The sequence below is a fragment of the Anser brachyrhynchus genome (assembly GCF_964034855.1).
Source record: "Anser brachyrhynchus genome assembly, chromosome: 1".
In the NCBI taxonomy this organism is placed as follows: Eukaryota; Metazoa; Chordata; class Aves; order Anseriformes; family Anatidae; genus Anser; species Anser brachyrhynchus.
The window spans coordinates 118,326,071-118,351,978 of NC_137694.1; the positions used below are offsets into that span (position 1 = coordinate 118,326,071).

At 49.3% G+C, this 25,908-nt stretch overlaps 1 protein-coding gene and 1 long non-coding RNA gene across 15 annotated transcripts in view; one reads left to right on the plus strand and one right to left on the minus strand.

Annotated features, from left to right (window-relative positions):
* Positions 1-1,793: 1,793 nt before the first annotated feature.
* Positions 1,794-25,908, plus strand: part of PDE9A (phosphodiesterase 9A) — a 43,929-nt gene continuing 19,814 nt past the window's right edge. Inside the window, exons 1-7 of one of the 13 annotated variants that reach the window (XM_080577764.1) lie at positions 1,794-2,855; positions 3,588-3,650; positions 13,771-13,841; positions 15,353-15,430; positions 16,905-17,017; positions 22,556-22,610; positions 23,414-23,484. In XM_080577764.1, the coding sequence (XP_080433890.1) occupies positions 2,787-2,855; positions 3,588-3,650; positions 13,771-13,841; positions 15,353-15,430; positions 16,905-17,017; positions 22,556-22,610; positions 23,414-23,484 (520 nt within the window). In that variant the 5' untranslated portion in view covers positions 1,794-2,786. Of the gene's footprint in view, positions 2,856-3,587; positions 3,651-12,451; positions 12,514-13,770; positions 13,842-15,352; positions 15,431-16,904; positions 17,018-20,063; positions 20,977-21,088; positions 21,404-21,436; positions 21,738-22,555; positions 22,611-23,413; positions 23,485-25,908 lie in introns of those variants that run through there. The other 12 variants (XM_080577770.1, XM_080577769.1, XM_080577771.1 and 9 more) reach the window with 12 other exon arrangements.
* On the minus strand, positions 7,108-12,343 carry LOC308188604. 2 transcript variants are annotated; one of them, XR_013945635.1, is made up of 3 exons: positions 12,094-12,317; positions 7,217-11,545; positions 7,108-7,122 (listed from the first exon to the last, which is right to left on the minus strand). It is a non-coding gene; the product is annotated as an uncharacterized lncRNA (long non-coding RNA). The 2 variants fall into 2 exon arrangements; XR_013945636.1 differs by lacking the exon at positions 7,108-7,122 and having other exon boundaries at positions 7,578-11,545; positions 12,094-12,343.

Here is a 25,908-nt window from a genome sequence, read left to right on the forward strand (position 1 = left end):
CCAGGCCAGGTTCTGTGGAAACCTGGCAGTGTATAAAAAAAAATGTGCAAAGAAGCAAGCTAAAATTTCTGTATACAGAAAGTCCTACGCTTTCCATAGGCGTATGAAAGGGAGTTAAAGCTGGAGTGCAAAAGTTAAACGTGTTCTGCCATGGACGTGATGGTGGAGCTTATGCTGGTATAACCATCAGTTTAGCCATTAGCAGCCTTACTGCCATGAAAAACTAATTCCTATATTGACTTGACCCTGACTCAAGTTCATGGTGGAGAAAAGTCCCTCAGAAGTGGCAAAACCCCTGAGGAAAGGAGAGAGAAGATGGGGTGAAATAGGGAGAAAAGAGGAGCTGAGGGGGCAAAGGGAAAACCATCACCACTCCATGGGCAACCAGGCGTTTCAGTAGGTTTGAGGGGAGTGAGGTAGAGAGACCAAGCAGTAAGACAAGGCTCCACGGGAGTGTTGAGCAAGGCAGACATGTGCAAGAGACCCTGCAGGTGGAGGACAGGACCAGCAAGAAAAGGTTAGTGAGCCAAGGAGGCAGCTGAGAGGCTTAGGTACTGAGTAGGTAAAGGAAAAAGGTTATTTTTTTCATTCTCTGCTTCTTTTTCTTAATTCAAACTACATGACCTTCCTTAAAACAGTTGAGTCATGCTCCAGCCACCCATCACCACCGTGAGGCCAGGCCACACGTTCCCAGTCCCAGTGGTCCAGGAAGCAACTCCGAACACAACCTTACACCCCCATCACGCCCCTCCAAGGGCACCGAGGTACCTCCTGCGCTTTGCATGAAACCTGAGGTTTTTCCTCCTTGTCCTTGCCCAAAGGCACTTTTCCTGCCGGGCAGGATCTGGCCCAGCTGGTGAGCTGTTGTAGAGTTTGATATGGTAGGATAGTTCTTCTAAGGTATTTTCACCCACGTGGCAGAGTGTAATAAAATAGGGGGCTCTGAGGGGGTTGGACTTGTTAAAGGCAGGCAGTGATCTCCTAGAGCTGCACGTCCACTTTGACAAACGTCATCTTTTGTCACCTTTCAGGCTGGGCCTTAGATTTCCGCAGGCTCTTACCACAATTTCTGAGAGCTCACCTTCTCTGGATTCACTTCGACATGAAATGTTCTTGAAAAGTGCAGTGGTTAGCAATCGTAGTGCAGAACATATTTTTTTTCCAATGACTATTAAAGTAATTAAAGGGGATGTGCATGTGCAGGGACTTAAATACACAGAATATGAATGCCTGTGAACAGTAGGTATGAGAAAAATGGAGCGGCAGGAATGGGATCATCAGTTTGATTTTGGAACCTGTCTTTTTGCTGTCTGGATAAGCTAGTTTATTTTTAAAACAGAAATCGAAGGGCAGACTCTTACCGGTGTGAGGTTCTGATCATTACACATCTCAGTAAGTGCCATCAAACCCTGCAGTGGATTTGTGACCTTGTCTGACCGCCCCCAAATAGCCGAGGGGATGCTGGCAGGGTAGCCTACGATATAGCTGATGGGATAGTAAATGGGATAATTAATGGGATAGTCTGTGAGATAGCTGATGGGATAGTCAGTGGGATAGCTGGTGGGGTAGTCTGTGGGATAGCCTACAGCCGTACAGGACTCTCTCCTGAAAGGGCTGCCACATGCTGGGGAGCCTGCAGAACCTCGCTGGTCTCCTCCATGGGTTGGGTGGTGCCAGGCTTCAGTTTGGGCAGGGAAGGCGACCCTGAGCCCCCGTCGAACCCGCTCCCACAAGCCGAGCTCTGCCAGGCTCTGGCACAAAGGACATCAGGACACCTTCTTGCAGCTCCTCCATCGGCAGCCTCGGAAAACACCGCTAACAGTGCCAGAACGAGCTGGTCACAGCACTCAACACAGCCTGTGCCGTGCGAGGGCGGAGGAGCCGCTCCCCTCCGTGACCCAGCCTCACCCGGTGCTGCTCTTTCAGCTCCCGGCAGGCGCGGGCACTGCGGAGTAGCACAGACACGCAGCAGATGGCACCTGGCACCCGCTCGGAGAGTCAGCCATCGGGTGCTTTCCTCCCTCCTCGTTTTTTAGCTACACCTTCAAACGGGGGACAGGCTTGCCAGGATGCTTCACATTCCCCTCAGCAGCACATGCCTTCACTCTGGGGGTGGCATGGGACGAGAGCCTGGGCTTTGCGTGTCCTTTGTGCTTCTGGTGCTCGTGGCTTTACGGCTGCTGCTTTTTCTTCCCAGCTCACGATAACAGGAGGGATGTGGAAACCAAGCTGCCGGGTTTGGGCAGAGACAGCCCCCAGCCCTGGCTGCAGTGGGTGTCCGAGGGCATCTCCAGCGCACGGCACAGCTGGGAGCCTGCTGGCAGCCTGCGGGAAGCTCACCAAAAGGGTCGGCACCAATTTAGCAATCCCGCTCCTGTTTCAGGGTAAAAACGGTGGGGGAGGTTTCCCCCCATCCGTGAGTGCCGCTTGGCGCTGTGTGCGTGTGCCCGCGAGCCCGCAGCTCCCAGCCCGAGAGCAGAAGGGGGCTGTTGCCATGGGAATGGAGAGGGCACTTACGGAGAGCATCTGGAGGCGCATCCCTGCCTGCCCAAGGCAGCTGGATTCGGAGGGGAGCACAACTAGAAGGAGGTGGCAGAGAGACAGAGACACAGCAAAATGCGCGCACGTTAGAGGAGGGACCTCCCCAGAATGAGAGTGCAGTGGGACACAGAGGAGCAGGGACACCAAACTGCCAGGCAGCGGTGGCTCGGCTTGGTGGGATAAGCCTTGTTTTCCGCTCTGTTTGACGCTGGGGAAAGGCCCAGTAAAAGCCCGGCTGTAGCAAGATGGGATCTGCCTCCTCAACTTACCGGCCCAAGTGTATTTATTTGGATGTTGATGGAAGAATTCAAAAGGTACTTGTGCTGTTTTCTCGCAAAGTGGCGTCTCCGGACGCAGCGGCGGCTGCAGGCTGTGCTAGCTGGGTGCCCTCTTTCTGTAAGGCGAGTGAGACGCGTGCCTGCATTCAGCACCGCTGCGGGCTTCAAGCCTCTTTTGAAAGGGAGGGGGGTCTCCAGCAGCTTCTGCTTTTGTACACAGATTTTAATTTAATGGGGAAGGGGCTGCTGGCAGCCTGCGAGCGCCCGGTGCTGCCGGCACTCGCTGCCTGCGCGGGAGTTTCTTAGCGTTGCAGGACCCCTCTCCGAGAGCAGCCTCTTGACGTGTTTGCAAAGTTTTGCTGGCGGAGAGGTATTCCCCGGGCTTTCAGCCCGGCCGCCGCAGCTGGAGAGCACGGAGCTGTTTTGGGATTGCCTACCAGTGGGCTTGTAGGACGGGTGCTTTCCTAGCGGGAAGTTACAGGGCGGGCAGGTGCCGGGTGCTGCTGTGCGGCTGCGGTGCTGCGGGGCCCCGCCGCCCTTGTGAAGCCGGTTGTAAATGTCGATGGATGTTAATCAAATCTTGAACTCCTGTTAGTCTGCCTTGTTTGCTTAGCCACGGTTCACAGCACAGGGGAAACTGCAGGGAAAAATGTGTTCTGGCTGAAGGGGAGAGCTCACACCGTAGAGCAGAGAGCCCACAGCTTTTAAACAGGGAAACGCCTCCGTGTTTTTGTAAGTCAGTCCTCTTTTTCTTCTTTCTGTCGGCAGTTCCTTGGCCACAGACCGAGTGCCTTTTATGAAACAGAGCGAAAGCCACCGAGAGGCTCACAAGTAAGCTCTGACTTGCAAAATCCAAATATCCATCCTTTGTGCTCCGGCTCTAAGTTGTCATTTCACCCAGCCGCGCCTTGTCTTTCTCCTTTAAAAAGAAACCAGCAGAGATGTCCTTCCCCTTCCCTTCTCTCTCGTGTATGAATGGCCACAGGAACAGGGCAAAGGCAGAGCTCACGCTCGGCCGTGCTCTACCCCGCGTGCCTCCACTGCCCACGGTCCCCTCTGTCACTGCCCGGGGGACCCCCGCCACCAGCAGCCTCGCTGCGCACTGCCGTGGAGCCGGCCGTCGGAAACAGGACCCGGGGGAGTTTGCTCTTTTGAGAGAGTACGGAGCATTTCTGTAGGTGTTAGTAAATCACATCGTTTGTCATCTCCACTGGGTTTTGGCTGGTTTTTTTTTATTCATCTGTGTTTTTTTTGTTTTCTTTTGTTTTGTTTTAAAAAGAACATTTTCACAGAGCCAGTCTCTGGAGAGCACTTTTGTCACTGAAAGCACAGAAGAGGCACAATCGCATGAACAAGCAAATGCAAACTCAGGCGGCATTAAGTATTTTTTTGCTCGATAAATGTTATCTGTTTCTTTTGTCAGATGTGAAATTCCATCTGTGCAATGTTTGGAAGGATTCCTGCTATAAAAATACCGAGTAAATGGGGTTCACCCAGGGGTAAGCAGGGCATATCTCAGATCCTCATGCCTCCTCAGTAACAACATCCCTTGGAGAGAAAAAAAGCAGCCCTTAATCTTCTGAGGAATGCAATATTTGAGGCTTCTACAGGGAACTCATTAAATCAATGCTGAGCCGGTAATGAGGTATGAGCTTCATTATAGCAGAGCTTGCTGAGTTTGAAAGGGCTCAGCTCCAACTTGCAACTGGCTTGCTGGACATGGCAGAGCTGTGTGATGGCCAGGACTGGCCATGCTACAAGGACGATTAGTCATGGTGGCAATTACTAATAGTCAGTTTTGTGTTTCCACCGCACCTTAAACCAGTGCGACCTCGGAGTGTGCTGCTGGTTTTGGAAGATGCGATTTCCCCTCTGCGCTGGAGCGAATGAAGGGACAACGCAGGCCCAGCGGGCTGCATGCCACCACTCCTGGGAGCCCACATGTTGCAGATGAGCACTTGAAAACGCTCTGCAGCAAGAGCTGAACTAAGCAAAGTAGGTTTGTGTGTCATCAGGTCCAGAGAGGCACAAGTGGGGAGGGCGAAGGGACGTGGCTCGGTGGTTTGTAGCAATGGCTGGAGCTGGAGGAGAGTTTGCTGGTGTTGAATGGACACATGGAAGGGAATGACTCCAGCACGAATGTCGCTGTGGGTGCTCACAACCAAAAGCCTGGCTTCTGTGTCCTCCAGGAGAAGGTTTTGGCCTGCTGATAGCTGTGTCCCAGCCAAGGAACAGGGGACCAAGGTGCCCGTAGGGTGACCACCTGCTGACCTGGTGGAGGCAGAGACGCAAGCGAAGCACGAGGTGGAGGGGACAGCCCTGCCGAGGCTGCTGGAGAAGGAAGATCAAAGGCTTCACAGCACTACAGCTGCGTGCTGAAGCAGTGCCCTGCGCAGACCCGCTTCAAAGAGGCCATTTGTTCTTGGGGCTGATTGAAAAATGGTGTTTTGGCATAAGGCCCCTCCTTATCAGTGCCTACATGATGTGGATGCACACCTGGGGAAATCAGCACCGCTGGATTTATCTGTTTCTAAAGGATGCTCTTGCCCAGAGACATTCAGAAGTTCATAAGCCACTTGCCTGGTCACCCACCTCCCTCTGCACTTTGCATTAATGTCCAGGGCTTCACACATCTGAGAGACATGTCCGTGCCCCACTTGTACACAGCTGGGCTTGCTGCCAGACGAAGGAGAAGACAGTGGAGTGGGGAACAGTGCCCTTGTTTCATGGAAGATAAGGAGACCTCACAGCACCATGGTGGGCAGGCATTTCTCCTCAATCCTGGAGTGCCACTAGATGGGGTCAAGCACCCACGCCCCCCAGCCTGCCAGTGGAGAAGCGAGGTTTGCCTTGAAAAACTTGAGCAAGCCACCAACAGCATCTCTGTGGTATTATTTGCCTTCATAATGTCATTAACCCTTTGGCTGCTTTTTTAAGAAAAATTCCTGTCGAGTCTGTTTCGAATTAAAAGTCCACCAGCATGGAGCTCACAGTCATTTTTAATTTTTTTTCCACACAGAAACTACTGGGGAACATTTGGTTTTGACCTTTGAGATTAAAGCGGTGAGAAAGCAGAACCAGCCAGTGGCCACATTCCCAGGTGGGTGGCTTCATGGCTCTTGTTTTCAAATGTCACAGGGTGGTGGCTTTGTTCACACAGTTGTAAGGAGTTCTTCTGAGAAAATGCTTGTCTTGAGAGGATTTCTGTTTCCAGTGTCTTAATCAACATCATATTTGTAACAAGGATGGAAAGTCAGAAGCCTACAGAGCCTGAATGAACTGGAAAAATGAGGAGGACTGCTGCTTTTGTCAGAGATTCAAGGAGATCACTCAGGGTGATATTTCTTCCCCTTCAGAAAGCAAATCAAGAATTTTGGAGTCATTTTGCTGGTTTACTGAGTCATTCTGGATGCTGAGCAGAGAAATTAGCTTTCTTTTCCTCTGAGAAATGTATTGACTCCAACCTTTCTCAGTGTCTACTGTGCTGGCCCATCAAGCAGGACGAGATACCCACAGCTCTTGCTCCCCTTGGCCTGAGGTCCACGAAGAGCAGAACAAAGTGAAGATTGCGTTTTGGTGCTGCGGTTATTGCACTGAAATGTCAGGGCATAGGAATAGTTTCTGTCATGTGAGCTTTTCTTTTTAATTAGAGCAACAGCCACTGTGGTATAAATGCCTAGACTCCAGCAAACCCAACAGATTTTTCCAAAGCTCGCCGTGCTATTTTTAACACGCCGAAATGGATTCAGATTAAAAACAAAACACAGCAGAAAAATAGTGGCATGATGATCAGTTCAAGGCCATTAAACATCTTTGCACCCCTAATTGCTGCAAGACAGTCCCCGTGACTCTCTTGGCACAGGGGACAAGCATGCTCTGCACTGCCCACATCTTCGTCCCGTGTCTGTTTAGATGAAGGATTTACCACAATACACATTGGTTTTCAGGGTGATACACCGGGGTGTGCAGAGGAGGAGGTCACGGGCAGTTGGGACGTGGACACCTCTTGGGGCTGCTCTGCCTGGCCACCGTTCGCAGGTTCCTCCAATGCCCAAATCCTCCTTGGCCTCCTTAGTGAGGCATAAATACGTTTTTGTGGGACCAAGGCCATTTTCTTGTTACTGGCAGCTCTCTGTGGGTGATTCAGGGTGCAAGGTGGCGCAGCTGGAGTCTGGCCAACCCCAGCTCTGGCTCTGCAACTGTAGTTGGCCCCGGTGAGCTCAAGGCGGCTGCTGGATGTCCTCATTGTAAAGCAGCAAAAAATAAACAGCAGGTTCTGTCAGACTCCTTCATGTTACAGCACCTAAAGAGTATGTAAACATGTGAGGGAGTAACAATGGCTTCAAAACAGGCTTTTAAAAACTGAGAGAAAATGTTGTACTTGAGGCCTCTCTCACCTTTCCTCCCGCCTTTCCTCCCCAATGAGCGTCCTCTGAGCACGTAGGAGGCCAAGCCACAATTCCAGCACAGCTCCATAATTCCAGCGTAGCTCCATCACCCTTCCACGCCCATCCACCAGGAAGTCTTCTTTACCCGTGCTGAGCTTTCTGTGGTCACATGTAGTCTGTTGTACCTATTGCAGACCATGCTCACTTTAGCCAAGACAAAGTGTAAGTTTAACACCCTCCTGCTAACACTACTTAAGGATTTAGACAAGCAAACCATAGAAACTCACATTATTTATGTGAGACTCTTTTGGTAGTACAAACAAGACAAAGCCATTTTGTTTCTAGCACCTTTCTGGTTAACTTCTACAGCTGCAAACCGGCCTTTCACCTCTCGCTGCTTTTCCTTACTCTGTTGACTAACATCACGCTTCTACCAGCCCTACATTATCAAGCATGTTGGAACATCAGGCATCATTATTTTTGTTAGTATTTTTGAAACAAGCAGCCTAGCATAGCTCACATTTAGCGAGGACATTTGGTCCTAAAGCATCTTTGTCACCCAGTTTATGAAACATTTCAAACCTAATGCATTAATGTGCTACAGGGTTAATTGCATTTAGTACTCCATTAGAAGCAATTCTGTGCCCTTTCTGTGTTAATAGAAGCTAGACTATAAACATTTTAGTTAATTGTCAAAGGTTGAAATATTTCTGTATCTTCTGTAGAAACTAAGAAACTTTCAGCTCAGCATCACAAAATCTCCCTTGCTGGTTCCCGCTTGTATTCTTCCTTTAGTCATTATTGCTGAAAGACTGAATACTGTCAATATGTCCTTTGGTGGAGTCAGTAGGGTGTACAAGGTTCTCTTTAATGTAACCTCTTTCCTCTACAGCCCCAACAACTCTATAAAGTGATGAGATCCTTACTTATAGTGCCAGAGACCACCTCTGTCATACTGTCCCTCTCAATGGATGTCCAAGATTGCCCTAGGGGAGTCACACATATCATTGCATCATGGACATTTTCCTAAAAAAGAGAAAAATCTCCTTTCTCGTAGCTTTCTGTTCAGGAGTGTTATAAAGGATGGGAGCTGCAGCTTGCCATACAACCACATGCCTCAGGATCCTGATGCATCAGCTCTGTCTGGCTCCTGTTTCTCTTTTCAGGGTAGCGTACATAATTAGGGAACTAACGGGATTCACCCCACTTAAACATAAACCACAGTCATCTAAAAGTCAGTGGTGACTGCTCCAAGCTAGTCATGTAGGTTCCCCCACAGGCACTGGGGAGGCAGGCGGTATCTCCAGAGGATGATTCAACCCATCTTAGACTGGATTTTGGAGACGCGTGGGCTGACTTTCCCTTTGAAAGTGGTCCTCTACCAGCAATAGCAGGTGCCTAGCTGAGCAACATGGATGAGACATCTAGCACGTAGACGTTTTGAGCTACGTCAGACGAATCCCACTGGTACGTTTCATGTAGGTGCCATGTTGAAACAAATGTTGCCCAGCCGCGCCACGGCTCGAAGGTAAGTGTGAACCAGCAGGGCTGCAGCATTCTGGCCATTGAAAGTGAAAAATCTGTCCTGTTCCTCACTGCCTAACACAGGCAGGGTCTGGAGAGCTCAGGCAGTTTTAATTTCTGTTAGGATTCTTTGTCGAGGGCACTCGCTTGTTCTTTCCCACACAGGCCTATGCACACACACACACATTTATTTTCTTTTCCCCTCTTAGCGAAGCTCCTACCACATCAAACAGATGGCAAAGGTGGCAAACTATTTTTAATACTGTTTAATGTTTGAAGCTCAGAAAAATGGAGTGGTTTTCCAAGTATCTACTGTTAATTAGTGCAAGAAATAAAGAATGGACAGTTTGGAGATAGCTGGGCTCGTGCTATAATACTTGTATCTGAATTCAATGAATGAGAAGCCTGGGAGATGTTTAGATGTGGGGTGTTAGGTAAGGCTTCTGTTGAATATCAAGAGCCATGCCTGATAAGGTAGGTACTCGTGACTGTTTTTTGAGGAAGATCTATTTGCTTACTTGCCTAGAAAAATGAGTTCCTTCCAGTGATTTCTACAGAGTTATCTAAGAGCTCTGTATCCTGCTTCATTTTGACATGGACAACACAGACTGCTGTAGAGAAAGGGAAAATCACCATGAAAATTTCACATCAGCCGTCTGCCTCATTCAGAAATCCTCCATGTGAAAACTACTATTACAGAAGCAGTAACAGCTTCCCTGATCCATGAGAGATACATAACTGAGTTTTACCAGAGTCTTTTCTGACGCACTATCCTTCAGTCTCGTTAGTCAAAGATCATCATTTGAGATTGCTTTACCTCCACACTTTAAGGCCTGACTCTGAACATTGCTCACTGAGCTGAATGAAAAACACCAGCAAGTGCTAAAAGTCTTGAATACAGCAGGCAAAAGGAAGTAGGACTGCAAACTGAGCATAGGCTGGCTTTGAAAATATTCCTGCATTATTCATCTACGAGTTTCACTAGGGTAAAAAAAAGAAGCCAGTTAAATACTTGGAAGGAAACCCAATTACCAACAACAGATCAGGAGAGGATAACGTTATGGACGGGGTTTGCAGTGTACAGAGAAGATTGGTTGTTCTGAGGATCAAATATAGAACAGAAATTGGATTTGTAGGCCGTGTGTTTACCCATCCTATCTCAAAGCGAAATATAATGCAATTAGTTGTAAACTGGTAGGTCACAGAGTATGCGCACTGTGGTCCCTTAGTAACATCTCCATCATGGTCCTTAATGCTAAACTGCTCCTCTAAGTGAGGACACCAGCCAGACACCAGGACTCTCAATCCCTGCTCTTTCTGAGAGGGGCTTTAAAATCCTTGTCCCATACCAGAGGTGGATACTGTGGATTAAGAGAGAATGACCCCTTATTTCAGAGGAAGACCAAAAAAATATAAATATATATATATATATATTCCAAAAAAATGCAGAAAGGACTGCAGAAGAGAAAGCAGCTGCAGTTTCAGCCCCACAGAAGTGAGCTCTGGGCCAGGAACCAGGCATCCGACTTGAGTCACGCTGTCCTACTTCACAGTCACTGCATGCTTCATCAACATCTTATTTCCACTCCAAAAAGCCTGAGTTATTATTCATTCTGCTTTTCCCCTCTTTGCTTTGCGTTTGCGTTACTCTCCCAGGCAGGAAGACAGAGTTCCCTGCTTAAATCAAATGACTACTTCTTGGTCTTGATGGAGTGTTATTAAAATGACCCAACTAAGCATTCAGGGAAGACTAGTTTTCCAGTAATTTTTCTGCACATGGTAGAAGTTATTCTAACAGGGAAAAAAAAAAAAAAGGCAGAAATATGAAATAATGTTAACTCTCTAACAGAAGAAACTAATTGTTTGCAGATGTTGCATCATTTTGGAGGAACATCTTTCCCTCCTGGCACAAATCCAAGGGAGATGCGATTAACGGGGTTTACACAGGGCTGATTTTCTTAGTGGCATTTAAGTCATCAATCTGCAAGCTGAAGCAGAAGCCTCATTTTTCCTTCCCCATGCAGTGTATCACTTCTGTGAGACCACTTACATGATTTTGGCTCTGTCTTTTCCTCAGAAGGGACTCTGACAACTGAGTGTCTTGTGCTGTTCATGGAAGACCTTAGCCTGCTACTGCAGCTCTAGAAACTGCCGTGGTCTCCTGCCTTTGGCTTCTATTTGCTCCATAGCAAGGTCTCATTCCCGTCCAAATCAGTGCTGTCTTCCAGCCCCAGGCGATACTGCAGGGAGTGAGGTGCTGGGACACGTCGTGGCAGTGCCTGGCTTGCCACCAGGATAGGAAGGGGGGTCTAAGCAAGGTGATGACTGGGTCAGAGACCGCTGAGACATCTGAGGTTTGAAGGGCAGTGAAATCCCTCGGTGCTGGCTGTGGGTCTGGATCAGACCTACAAGTGGTGCCAGAAAAGTATCGTCATGGAGACCTGGGCCAAACACCAATGGATTCAGGACATCTGCCCTGCCAATTGCATCTTCACGGGAGCGTGGAAGGTGCTCATTTCTCCACCCAGTGGCAGCAGGACTGGCTATCCTCAAAGCTGCAGGTCAGCCACCTTCCCTGGTCATGGGAGAAGCCATACGTCCCAGCTGGCTGAAGTATGGCTACAAGCCAAATGTCACTGTATCAGCTTGGTGGTGCTAATGTCCCTGCAACGAACATGGACTTGAGGCAAATAGGATTCCTTTACTGGGCTGGAGCCGTCGATAGTACACAGCACTGTCCTCCTGTCTCTCCAAAATGCATTCCAGTTGTATTCCATCAGCACAACTGACATTGGCTTTATTGGGAACATAAACCTGCAGGCAATAACAGGAACAATTACATAGTCCTGGGAAACGCTGGAGGCTGTCTGCTTTGTTTTAAAAGAGAAGGAAGTTGGTTAGAAAAGCTCAGCAGGTTGCAAAAGCAGAGAACTTTAGTAGCATATGCTCTTTGATTAGGAAAAAAGAGAAGGAAAAAGAAAAAAAAAAGAAACACAAGAGCTGGGAACAACCATTTACATCCTGAGACGAGTATCAAAGTGCAGTGGGTGATTCACAAATCCACTTTTAGTAAACCTAAATAAAAATGCCAAGTATGGAAAGATAAATAACATGTATGGAGATAGCTCATAAGCTAGAAAATAATATCTACAGTCTTTGTTTATCTTCCCACTCTTTCACTATTGCGTGGAGTAATGGAATTATTAACGTTCATCCTCAATGAAATGAAAGCTCCTGCTGCTTTCTGAGTCAGGCAGCTTTCTTACCTTTAATGTCTTTTAAATATATATCTTTTTAGTCTTTTCCTCTCTTATCTGTCCCACTCAATAATAATTGATTTCCAGAAAAAGAAGCCTCAGTACCTGAAATAACACTCCCAGAACAACACAAGCCTTTACCCTGCATTCAGCTGCAATTAACATCATCTGCTCAGCTGCAGCATATGCAAGTTGTTGGTACAGGAGCAGCTTCCCAGTACTCTGACAGCCAATTTTAGCAGCTATCACTCCAACAGGATGCTGCGTTCTGCTCAGAGCAGGGTTTCCGTGCTATCTGAACCTGATTAGCTATGTTTTATTGCTTTGATTGCTACTGTATTTTAATAAACAAGGGTCAATCACCGAGGAAGTTAGCAAAACAGCCTTTTAGAACACACCCAGGCGTTAGTCCCACCCATTTCCTCAGTAACACTTATTAACTACCTAAGCAATTAATTGCCTTGAGTTTTAGTAACGTAAATATGTTACCTAGTGTAAGTTCATCTGGGTTGGAAAACAGGGAAGGTGAGTGTATATTTCTGTATCAGTCACAGGCGTCTCTCGAGGACACGGATATCATTCAACTAATGATGCTTAGCTGAAAAATAAGGGTGCTTTTAACCACCCATGTAAAGTGAGACCTGAAGCATTGCTCCAGCATCAGGTTTTGGTGTATCATATTGCATGCACAACAGGACTGAGTCACGGTGGCCAGACCTTGTGTTTTTGTCCTGATTTCTGCAATATTTCAGGAGGAAGGACAGCGAGATAGGTTTACTTAAATCGCCAGCTCCAAAAATCATGTTTATAACAATCTCAACCTAGACCCCAGCAGGACTAGGTGGGCACAGAGATGGAGCCTGAGGGCAGGCTGGCCATGCTGGTGCAAGAGAGTAAGGAGAATTGGGGGGTGGATGAGAAAAGAAGCCAGAAAAGCCCACACTGGGACGGCAGCGTGGAGTTGGACATGGGCAGGGGGAAGTGTCAGAGGCAGTGTTCACTGTAGCACAGCCTCCCCAGGGCTTGGCACTGCCTCTAAAACTCCAAGAGCTTGCATTGTGTCAAGGCATTAGCAGATGCCTGCCCTCCTTGCTGGCAGAGCATCCCACAGCTTCGCCAGCATGGGCAGCAGAGGTCTGGGTTGGGCATCACGTAACATCCCCATACTACCAGGAATATGGGATTGTGTTACTGAGGGCTGTATGGCAACGGGGTCAAACAAATGCTGCATTCCCAGCCCCGATGCTGACCCCTCGAGGTCTAAGCCTTGACCTAGCAGCAGGAACAACCGCAGCCTGTTAGACTGCACGGAACTGGACACAACTGGAGGAGAAAAATGCTCTCTTCTGCTTACAGAGAGTTTAAGTTGGTGTAATCCAAATAGCAGTACATTTTTATACCAACCAAGGAGCTCCCTAAATTTGGGTTGTTTTCTTCCTAAATCCAGGCTGTTGCTCCATTATATTTGCGGTTGTTGCCATCCTGCAACTCTACTGCATTATGCGATACCTTCTGCTGTCAGTTCTCATACATTATTGCTCTACTTCTGAATAGTGCAATTAGGTCTCTGGAGCTTTCTTTTTTTATTACAAAATAGCAAATGTATTAAAGCGGGAGCATATAATATCCCAGCTCACGAGTCAAATCAGATAATTGGAATGGTAGGCTGAGCCTTAAAATTGGCCCAGTTCAAGCCTGAATAGAGTTCATCTCCCACTGGGAGCTAACTGTCCTTTCTCTCTTCTGTCTTCATTTTCTCCCTGCTGCTGTTTGGTTTGGAAGGTGATCTTCAGTAAATACTGCAACTCCAGAGATATTATGGACCTCTTCTGCATCGCAACAGGGTTACCAAGGTAGGCCTCTCATTTATGACATTCATTTCACTTTTGCTCCATTACTTCTAGGGACATTTTAAAGCCAGGCCCCAAATGATCTGGTTACCTGCTCTCCAGGCTTCTCTCTCATTCCAGTCTTCTGGAAGAAGAAGTTGGGGCAACACAGACAGCCCCAGCTGGAAAAGTGCACGAAGCCCTGGCAGGTGTTTAGCCGCCTTGAACAGAACAGAGCTACTCTACAAAAATAACACCAAGTGCAGAATCCCTGCCCAGAGTACATATGGGCTCTGCGTGCCTCACAATTATACCATTTTATTCCCCATATTGAGTGAAATGCAACAGTATTTTTAAAACATGCATTTTAATGGAAAAACTTGGGGCCAATGAGAAGCATTGCCACTAGGTGCTAAACTTTATATTTAGATACACTACAGGCTAAATCCCAGGCATGGGACAGACAAACTGAGTAACCCAAGAGAACCATTTTATAGAATAAAGGGAGGGCAGCCCCTCAGCCGTGCCACAAACCCACCCCTACCAGAGGGCATCTGCTGTCTGCAGGTGGGCCTCAAGCAGCACGAGGCAGATGCCCAGAAGCATGCAATAAGCCATGGTGCTTACCTCTGTCTGTGCAGGTTTATGATAAAAAAAAAAAAAAAAAAAAAAAAAAGGCACAGGAAAAAATAAGTCAGTCCTTTAATTGTGGTTTTGTTATATGACTCCAGATCTGGGGACTGAAAGATAAAATGGTCTATACTGACTCAGAATTTGCATAGGTTGCTGGACAGAATTAATGGCCTTTGCTGTTTATCCTTGCTGTTTCCTCCCATTTGACATTAAAGACATTAATAACTTTCCTTTGCCTGTGATGTCAAATACTTCCACCCCATCAAGCAGGAAACTTGGTTTAGCAGTCAGAGTCATTCATGAGTAGGGCGTTCACAGCATATTTGCCCTTTTATTTTCAGCAAAGGACTTCTGCAGTTCTATTCACTCTAATCAGGCTCCTGGAGCCTGCACAGACCTTCAAGGCCTACATTTGAACCTATGATATCACACTTAGCACAGGATGAAAATGAAGGCTCCATATTCAGCAAGACTTTTGTGTTGTTTGTTTTGGTAAGGGAGTTAGTAGATGATTTAAAGACTGGTAGTGATTTGTATATTGTGAGTCAATATATAGCTGCCTAGTCAATGTATCACAAAACATAGCTTTTCAACAGAAATTATTAGTTGATGAGTCAACAGTATACAAGAATTACCAAGGAGCAAAGTTCGCTCTGAGATCAAAGATGATCACGCTTAACGTTTTGCCAGTAACATCTCTGGTAACTGAAATGGGCAAAACACCAAGCCTACCCTGCCCTGTGCTTTGACCCTTTCTGCACCAAGTTAAAATGGGTTCGGGGCAGCATCAGCCATGCCAGGAGTGCTGCACGAGGGAAAATGGCCATGCGCCGCGCATGGCAGCACAGGATCTCAGCCAGCATTTCTCGCTCAAATAAACCTCTCTGGAACATACTTTTCAGAAACACAACCATCTCCCTCTTGACAGCAGACAATTGTATGGTATCCATTGACCCGACGATGCCAGCAAACTCAGAGAGGTAAGCCTTGCTGCAACATGCTCCTCAAGAGGGGAGTCTTGACCAAGGGAGAGGGGGTGTTGGGCTGCAATGCCTCTTGTAGGCAACATGAGGTGAGCAGCTTGCCAGGGGCAGGGAGGTGACAGCACAAACTGCCTGCTGGCTTATAACACTGATGCCGGCTGGTTTTGAAGATTTTTTTGCTTGTTATTAAAGTAGGAGTGATTGTCTGAGGAAAAAATACTGCTTTTAAGTATTTAATGTAGAACAGCTGTTCCCATCCCACTCTGTTTGCTGTCAAGGCTCCCAGCTCCTTTGTTCCCTGGCTCCTTTACTGCTCTGTTAGGACCAAACCGTGACATCAGCCGCAAGCGAAGTCAAAGTCTTTGATGAGGTTAAGCCTCTTCCACGCTGGCGTTGGCCCTTCCTGTCTCCACATCCCTTTTTCTTTTTCTCCTTGGCTCCCTGTTGCTTGTTCAGCCTTGCACTTTTATTTTTACTGTGACTGCTCACAGTTCCTACTTCTGCTGTTACTTATTCCATTGCAAATTTCATCATGACTTGTCACTGGTGTTACCTACACTGGTGCCACGTGTCAGAGCCCCAGCAGACATGATGCTACAATGCTACAACCTCTTGCTCTGGGTGCCATGAGCATGGTCCCCACCACAGGAGCTTCCTTCCAGCCTAGCAGAGCTCCTCACCATCTCAGTCTGCAAGCTCTTGAGACTTGCCAAAGAGGAGGCATATTTACCATGTTTGTTTCACAAGAAAGATCTCCTTGTATCTAGTTCAGCAGTAAACCGAGGGTTAATAGTACATAAAAATGCCCCCTCCATATTTAAAATGACAGATTTTGAGCGGGCTTAGAATATGTTCAGATATTCTGTGATTGTCACAAGTGATTGTCCTGCTCTGCTCTGCACTGGCGTGGCTTCACCTTGAGTACCATGTGCAGTTTTGGGCACCACACTAAAAGGACACAAAACTATTAGAGAGTGTCCAAAGGAGGGCTACAAAGATTGTGAAGGGTCAGGAGGGCAAGACATATGAGGAGCGGCTGAGGCCCCTTGGTTTGCTCAGCCCAGAGCAGAGCAGGCCGAGGGGAGGCCTCATGGCGGCCTGCAGCTCCCTCACGAGGGGAGCGGAGGGGCAGGCGCTGAGCTCTGCTCTCTGGGGACAGCGACAGGACCCGAGGGAATGGCATGGAGCTGGGACAGGGGAGGGTCAGGCTGGGGGTTAGGGAAAGGTTCTGCACCCAGAGGGGGGTCGGGCACTTGGACAGGCTCCCCAGGGCAGTGGTCATAGCCCCAAGCCTACTCCAAGTGGTCTTGGCTCCAAGCCTGGAGTTCAGGAAGTGTTTGGACAATGCTCTCAGCCATAAGGCCTGATTTTTGGGTGGTCCCGTGTGGATCCAGTAGTTGGACCTGATGATCCTTGTGGGTCCCTTCCAACTTGGGATATTCTGTGATTCTGTGATACTTTTCCTCCTCAGGGAATGCAGATGTGAAATACAAGCTGCTTTCTCAGCACTGCTAACATCAACCCTCTCCAACTCTTCCAGGTCTCCCTACAAAGTGATACCTGTTGCCACTGGGCAGCTCTCAGGTAAAACAACCCTTTTGAACTGAATTTGCTAAAACTGAGGTTGCAGTCATTTCCATTCAGAAATTACATGGCTGAGATGCAAGGAAGAAAGATGATTCTGTTGTGGTTGAAGCTATGGCAGAATGAAAAGTATTCTGGAGGAAAGTTTTAAAAAAAAAAAAAAAAAATTGTCCCCAAATTTCAAAATCTTTGAAGGTGAGGTGAAATGGCTGGGGTCTAGGAGACTTCCGAAGTGCTCAGCCTGGGCCTGACTCAGCACAGAGCAGCGGTTCTGCAAAGACATTGCCGACCACGTTTGAAAGCCCATCCTGCAGTGCTTTGTTCATCCCTCAGCAAACCTCTGCTGAAAGCCGCGCACTGCGTTTGAACCCTGTGTTATTTCCAAATGGCTGAGGAGGGAGCATAATTTCTGTTGTGGGCATAGTAGCTCGGAGTGTAATAAATATTTAAATACACCTGACAAGATTAAAGGAGGCCTGGATGAAAGACGACATCTGGAATACGTTCCCCAGCGCACAGCGGTGTTGTCCTCCACAGGCAGGACTGAAGTGGCATTTTTACTGTTTTTCTTTGCGTGCTGGTGTTGGGCTTAGGCCAGCAGCTCTTGGGCACTGGAGCAGAGCATTTGGTTGGGGCAATTCCTGCAGATTGTCTGAGTCACAGCAGCCCTCATCCGTGCAACTGCAGTATCTCCTGCCACTCGCTCTCAGGCAGCCTGAGCAGGACCCTGGGCTGTATCTTGTGGAGCTGCCCTTGGGAGGGAAGGGAACATCACTGGGGACACAGTCTGGAGGAGTAAAATGGGAAGATAGGAGAGACGGGGGCAAGAGGTTAAGATCATTTGGGGAATGGAGAGCACGTGGGAAGAACAGGAGGAAGCCAGGAAGTCTGTGTCTGAACAAAAATGGTTTACTGAGATGGTTGAGGCTCCTGGGACAGGGGCAAGGCAGTTTGGCAGTTTTCCTGCTAGTTGCTTTTTCTTGCTTAGGCTCCTGTGTTGTGCGAGAAAACACAGTGTCTCGCAGTGCTGTCTTTTATAGATGGGAAGGTGCAGAGAACTGAAGCCACTCTCTGAGGTGTCCATGTTCCCCACAGCAGAGATGCCCATAGGAAAGGGCACAGCTAGGCAATGAAGGAGGATGCCCGGGTTGACACGGAGAGGCAACAGCCGGGCCCTTGTGCAGGCAGAGAGCAAAAGAGAGCAGAGAGAAAACAGGGAAGAACTTTATCACAGAGAAGTTTGTTGCAAGCCATAAACTGGTCCTGTGTCACCAGCCAAAGCCAGGGGACACACGTGACCACTAAGGGGAAGGAAACTGTTTGTTAAACTATTTCCTTATTGTAACAAACTCAGCAGGGGCAGCATCACGCTGCTAGTCCAGGAGTACATGCATGCATCATCAGGTCAGACAAGGTGGGGTCTCGGCTGGAGTGCGTTTATCTGCATATACCACCCTGTGTGTGTAACCAGTATCCACATACCCTGAGATAGAGAAAGGTGAATGCTGGTGGGGCTGTGCCGGGGAATGCCACCATGGTATACCAGCAGAGAAGCCGGTCGAAGAGCTTACTGAAAAAAATGCCTTTTTTTTTTTTTTCCTCCACATGAAGCTAGCCGTATATTTTTATAAGACCATATATGACTTCTCACACTTTCCCAGGGCCCTCATTTTTCAGCCCGGCTGACAGCACATGGCTCTGCTTTGTGCTGAATGAAGCTCACTGTGTCAGCAAGGTCTCTGCTCCCTCCCTGGATTTTATAAAACAAAGATTTCCAAAGATCTGAGCTGAAAAGGGCAAGAAAAATTCTGGTGGTAAGTTGCCAAAGCATAAGACAGAATCTGCTGTGGAAAGAGGCAGAAAGTTGAACTCTGTGTGATGGAATGAGTGTTCCTTGGTGTCTGTTTCTCTTTCACATGGGTTGTCATTAATCTTAAGCATTCCTGACATTTTGCTGAGAGTAGGAAGAATGAGCAGAGTGGGAAATTGTTCTTCTTCATTAAAAGAAAAAAACATATAGAAAAGCTCCGTTCTAGCCATCACTTCTGAAACAACTCTGCTTGTGTGATTCTGCCTCCCAAAGCAACTTCTTCAAAAGCGTGCCAAAAGAGGGTCACCCCGATTTCCACAGTGCTGGGAGCTGACGCACCTCTTTCCAGCAGTCTCCCAAGCAGCTGGAAGAGAGTGGTGCATGCTTCAGCAGAACAAAGGCTGTAAAAGGTGGGACTGGAAAATACAATCCTTCGGGAGGAAAATACAAGCAGTGGCTTTCATCCAGCAGAGGAGATATCCACCAGAGTCCTGCTAAGAAACTGTTCTTCATTTCCTGGCTGTAGCCAGGGGAGAGGGTTGGGATTACAGAGGTTATTACTCAGTGGCTGTTGGAGGCAGTGGTGGTCACTGCAACACTGCGGGGCCAGTTGTCTGCAGGGCCAAGCCTGCGGGGCCGTTGCATTGCCTGCTGTCTTCTGCTTGTCACCTTCTTCGGAGTGGTTAAACTCCCAGGCAGATACCATGTTCACCTGGCCTGCAAAACCACTCTGAGATGGCATCTTGTCCCTCCTGACACCAGAGAGGCTCTGGTCTGCGTCCTCGAGTTGGAACAGGCTCAAAACTCACAAACCGATGGCTGCGCTGTAGCTGTACTTGGAGTTCAGGCACTCTGCAAAATTGCTGAAAATGCCAATTAAGGGAACAAATCCTGATGGCAGCACGCTCTTGAGAAATACAACTGAAGTTTATTTTTCTTCTGAGAGCACGGAGGAAGGAGTTATTGTGGTGCTCAATGGGCCTGACCCACAGTGGTCCTACCTGGGGGGAAGCATGGGCTGAGGCTTTCCTGCCGCTACAAGGTTGAGTGAGTCTGTAAAGCCCTCATGAGGGACATAACCCAAAAGTGCATGAGATGTGCTGAGCTTGGTCATCACTCTCCCCGTACCACCATCTACGGCTCCTTCTGATGGGGCCTCCAACGTGAGCAGCCCCTGGAAAGCAGGTGAGAAGATCCAGAGAGAGCAGCACCCTTGCTGCTGCCCTGATGGGGGTGGAAGCCACAATGCAGGGAGGGAAACCCACCTTTTGTCCCCAGGGATGTTGCTTGACGTGGGAGAGCTGTCTTGACAGGTGCAGGAGTCTGCTACAAGACCCATGCCTGGGGCAAGGCCAGCCCACCAGCCATTTGGGCAGCTTCAGCAGGGAAGCACTTGGGTTTCCTGGACGACTCAAAGCACAGGCTCTTGTGCGGGTACCTGTTTGTTGCTGGTAAAGCCACAGAAGCTCATCATTGTGTCTAAATCTTCATATTCTGGGATCTCTTTTCCTTTTGGGGGCACGTTCACGCCCACGGCTCAGGCAAGAGAGAAGAGGCAGAGGCAGAAGTCCCCCCTGCTGCCCCCATCGCTGCCTGCCGCGCAGCCCGGATGCTGGCGTGGGGAGCAGGGCAGCTGCGTTGGGATTATTCACCTAGCGAGGGCTTGCACGCGGCAGCCCAAATTAACCCGAGCTGCCAAGCGAATTTGGCACCTGGTGTGATGCGACTCATGGACGTGGGCTTTCAACACGCGCCTTCCTGAGGCGCGTGTCCACCTGCCTGTTTGTTTGCTAAATTCCACTGACTGCCCAGATCCAAACAAACCACAGAAGGGGAAACACAGGCAGGCACCTGAGCCAAAGGCACAGGCACACCTGAGAACAAGACAGTGTGGAAGAAGAAGGGCAGACGCCTACGACCTCACAGCATCTCTTGGCTGTGGCGGAAAAGACGGGGGAACCAAAAAAGGCATGGGGGAAATTGCAGTGAAAAAATAAAGCAGCTGAGGAGAAAGGGAGCTGGGGAGACCTGGCGTGTCAGCCCTGCCTGGAAGCGTGGGGAAAAGCAGTCAGACAGTAGCAAAGAAAGTAAAAGGACACCTGGCTTTCCTGTTTGCAGAGGAGGGGATGAGCAAGACTGAGTGACATCGGTGAGCTTGTTCATTTTCTTCACAATCGGGGGCTACCCCTCTGAAAGGAGCCGGGCAAAGAAAAGGCTCGTTGTCCCTTTAAGATGAGACGAGCTGCCACTCTTAGTCATATATCTGTACTGCACCCTAGGGTTATAAAAACATACATCTTCGTTTTGAAAGTCTTTTATTACATCCATAAACATCAGATTGCAGCTGACTGTTCCTGGGATGAGAATGTCCTAGTACTCCAAGTGAGTTTTGACAGGGGGAGGGAGTGAAAGTAAGATTGGTTGTTTTTTTACCGGGCCAGTGTTTATAGGGGACTTGTCAGCTTCCCGCACGCTCCAGCCGCTGTCAGCGCTGAGCAGCAGTGCAGGGAGAGGGCACGGGTGGCTCTGATAATCCCCGCCGCCGGACTCGCCTGTCGTCCCAGGTGCTGCCTACGGTAAGCTTTCCTCCCGTCTTAACTAGGACGCGGTGCTTGCTCGGTTGGGTTTTCAGCGGCAGGCTTGTTTTTGTGCGTGCGTGAGAGTGAGGAAACTGGAAAATGGGTCTGCGAGATAAGAACTGATCTCGTCTGCGCTGCCAGCCGCTCCACTGGGAGTCGGGTCGCAGCAGAAGCGAGGGGGCTAGATGGGAGCCCTCCCGTGCGCAGAGCGCTTGCTCCGGTTTGGAGACCCGGGGGTAGCAGCCAAACTGCTTTGTGCCGAAAGCTGAACGCTCTCGACAAATATTTCTGGCGTCTCCGATGTCTGAGTGACTGCAAATCCTTTCAACAGGTACAAGAGCTGTCATTTAGGAGAATGTTGTGAGTGCTGGGCTGCATTTCTTTCTGATGCACTCCGTGCAGGTGATTGCACTCATGAGGGGCGCTGTGAAAAGCACAAGAAGGAGCTCCCGAAATGCCACCGGGGTGCTTCTGTGCAGGGGATAAGCGGGCGCTCGGTGATCTGCGTAGGAAAAGCATGCAAACATTTCCGCTCCTGGAGCACGAGAGACCGGAGGGACGTGCACACCGCAGGCAGCGCAGCTGCAGCGTGCTGTGGGTTACACCCGCGGGGCTTCCCCAGGCTGGCTCTCCTGGCCCCATGGCCCTGCTCAGCCGCCCCGGCAGCCGTGGGGCGCCCAGCACAGCCCCTTCCCCTGGGCACTGCCCCACGGCTCTGCGGGGAAGTGGGGCTGTGAGCTGGTGCCATACGAAGGCACCCCACGGTCCAGGACAGGCGCAACTCACCCTGCACGGGCGCACCGGCGTCCTGCGGCCACCTGGGGTGTGCAGGTAGCCGAGGGAGTCCTCGGGAGCTGGTGGACCCACACGTCCCACCCAGGAGATGCCAAAAGGGTCTCCTTCAAACAAGATGCCTCTCAGAGGTCCAGCACCCCCAGAAAACTTCTGGGAGAGCTTGCCTGTGCTCTGCCAGGCAGAGGATGGTAGGTGAAAGGTGGACTTAGCTGCGTGCCCAAATGCTGACACCGTTCAGGGGACCAAGAATGACTTTTTGGCCGAGTGCCTCATCGTCAAAGCCCTCCTTGCAGGGATGCTGAGTGTGTCTCCTCTCTTTTCATTTTGTCTTTTGTCTCCCTTCTGTTGTTTTAGATAAAGAAGAATTGTTCCAGAATTTATTGGGACAGATTGCTGAGCAGTTCTCAAGGTAGGATGCTGAACATCATTATTTATTTAAAGTTTTGTTTCTTTTATCAGCCAGAAGTGAAATTTTCACAGGAGGTAGAGAGGCATTTAAAATCTCTTTCAAATCCCTCTCTTCCTGCCGAATTTAGGCCAGGTACACACGTACCTCCTGCCGAGAGCAATGCGGTAGCTTAAACCACGAGCAATTCTAGCTTATATTTGGTCTAAAATTAAATGTTCTTACTGTGCTTCTGCCCTCTTAGGAAGCAAATGAAACGCTCCTTTGTAGAACACAAAACCCAACTGATTTGTTCCGTTTTTTCCCTTTATCACATGCATACGTCTCTCCTCAATGAGGATTCCTGAGCGTCAGTAGGGCTGCTAATTTCATCCCAGCTAGTTTTGGTAGGACAGATCAACTCCACCACGGCTCAGCACACCACCAGGTTAATTCAGAGGAGAGCTTCAGCGCATGCCAGCACCGAGGTGCTGCTGTTGGGCAGAGCATTATCAGTTTCACATCGCTTCCCGAGGGGGGGGTTGCAGCAAACAGCAAGTCACTGTGGAGAGGGGGGTGCTGGAGTGTTGCAGAGCCGCAGCAGATTCACAGAGCCACAACAAAATCCTTTGGTTTTAATTATTTTGTTTTCTGAAGATGAAACGTGGATTTTCTGCCCCAAAGTTTGACATTGCCATGGAAAATCTTTCCCTTACGGCAGCCACAAGTGGCCCTGATTGATCCTCTGAAAAGTTTCTGGCAGTCTGTAACTAGGGTCGACACGGCGCTAACTGTATGACATTAATACATGAGGGTTTTCTTTCCAGGGTTTTTAAAATCAATGAACTGAAAACGGAAGTAGCTAATCACTTGGCAATGCTGGAGAAAAAGGTTGAATGTGAGTGTCCCTGTGCTCGCGTCGCAGAAACCCTTGCTCTCCCACCCCGGAGCACCCCTTCCCCTCCTGCATCCCCTGCCCTCCCCGGCCCCGGCCCCACATCTCCCTCCTGCATCCAGCAGCCACCCACCCCTCTGCGGGGTCTCCCCCACAGCATCGCTCTGCTAACACACCTGCAGCCCGAGCTCTCCCTGCTGCCTCCTTAGCTAACTGCAGGAAGGTAACGCAGCTGCCTTCTGCTTTGGGTCAGCGCGCTGGGTATTCGCACGGGTCGTACATTTTGTCTTTCGGTGAGCTTTTCTCCTTTGGGAAGCACTGCCTATTAATCAGGCTGTCGTCAGGCTTGTTCTTGCTGATGACAAAAAGCCGGCGTTGGCGCTAAGACCTGAATACATTTCTGGTAATTGTATGTCGCACACCTCCTTCTGCTTTTTGCCTACTGGGAACGGGCCTGAAATGGGGTTACGCTTTTCCCTGCAGCACGATCACATCAGCATGCCTGCACACAACGCATGAGGCACAAATAAAGTGTGACCTCAGAAGTATCAATGAATGCATAACGTAGCATACTCCGAAACCCACCTGGGGGGTACTGCTCGTTGTCCTGTGATTTCTGAGCCATGAGCACAGGGGTCTGCACCTCCTTGGCCCTGGCCATCCCCTGGCACGTGCAAGGCAGCAGCAGCAGCATTTCAAGCTCGCCTTGCTTGTTTAGTGTGTTGACGGTGACACGGTTGGTTTTAGTTACTGTGCAACAACAAAGTCAAGTTCATCTGGTCAAAGAGCTCCTTTTCTGATTATTTTTTTTCCAGGCAGCATCCAACTTGTCGTTTTTCAGTATATTGTGCATAGAACAGACCTGGGAAAGGCAGGGTAGGGGGATGAATAAGGCGCCGTCACACGGCGCAGTTTCGACACCGAAGGCCACATCGTCATTGATATGCAGCATTTAAACTTCCCCGACACTACAGCTGCAAAAAGCGCTTTCTCACTGGGGCTGGCTGGGAAATAAAAATAAATAAATAAAAGAAAGAAAGAAAAAAACCGCCAAAGTTTCTGGTTCATGGAAAAAGTTGTTTTCCTGAAATTTCCCTCAACCAGAAGCTACCTTGACCCTGCAGCTGCTCAGCAAAAGTGATGCCTTTGTCAGCAGGAAAGGGAAAAAAAAAAAGCAGTCTTGTTCAAGGAGCAGCTGCAGGGGAGCCCACCCGGGGCCCCCCCTTGCGAGGAGCCTGGCCAGCCACGGGCTGGCCAAGGCAAATGCAAGACGCGGCGACCTGCTGCTGTTCTGCTAAATGCTGCTCCCCATGGCACCTCTGGCAGCCCCCGCCTGGGGGAAGGAGCTCCCTGGGTTCCCTCTCTGCGAGGGCACCCAGCTGCTCAAGGTGGGACCTCCCGAATTCGCCAAGGAGCTGCATCTGCAGCTCCCAGGCTTGCACGTTTGCAAAGCAAAGCGGAGGGGGAGGGAGAGCCCAGCCTTCTCTCTCAAGCAGGGATCCCAGAGGTTGCTCGGGGCTGGATGCAGCCCAAGGATTTCTTTAGACAGCACAGGGTCTTTTCAGGAGGTATTTCTTGCTGCAGAATAATATAATGGGCCCTTCATCAGCACACATGACAAGGCCATTTATCATTTGCAAGCAGAACGGGAAAAGAATTGTGCTTTTGTTTTGCCTTCTCTCCCGCCTCCTTCGGAGATCCCTTTCCCACCACTCTCACGTGTGATCTCCAGGACTTCTTCCCCGGCGGGGTCATGTGTGCAGGGATAAGTGCCCATGACAGCACAACATCTGCACCTCACATGGCACATTTGCAGCTTCCTTCCCATTGCTGTCCAGAGACCGCATCGCAGAGATGTGTTTCAAGGACCCAAAACTTTTCAAGTGAATTTTTTAGATCCAGTCTAAAGCTCGTGACTTCCTTGGACAAGGCCTCCATGCAGGGAAGGCGCTGGGAATGCTTTGTGCAGCAGCCTACACATGGATGAGGGAGCTGGCAAAACCCTTTACAATTTGTAAGCGTCTCACATCTACCTTAAGAAAATAATTATGTAAATTCCCTGCTCCCCTGGAGAGGATTTGGAAGCAAGCTGAAGAGACGCAACAGGGAAAAACGCTCAGGGCTGCCATTTTGCACCGTATCTCCTCTCCCCTCCGCGGTTGCCTGCCCTACCACCCTGTGGGTCTGGTAACCCTGCTCCGCTCCCGCTGCTTTGCACAGGCACCAGCCACCACTTCGGCAGCCCCCAAGCTTCCCCCAGGTGGATACCCTTGAATATATAGCAGTGCAGCAACTGGGTATCCAAAAAAGCACAATGTGATCCCCAGAATGCAGATATTGACTAAGCAGGACAGCGTCTTGCTTCTATTGTCACTTTGCGATCACTCAAAGAAATTGCTTTCAACGGTGCTAGACAAAAATACATGT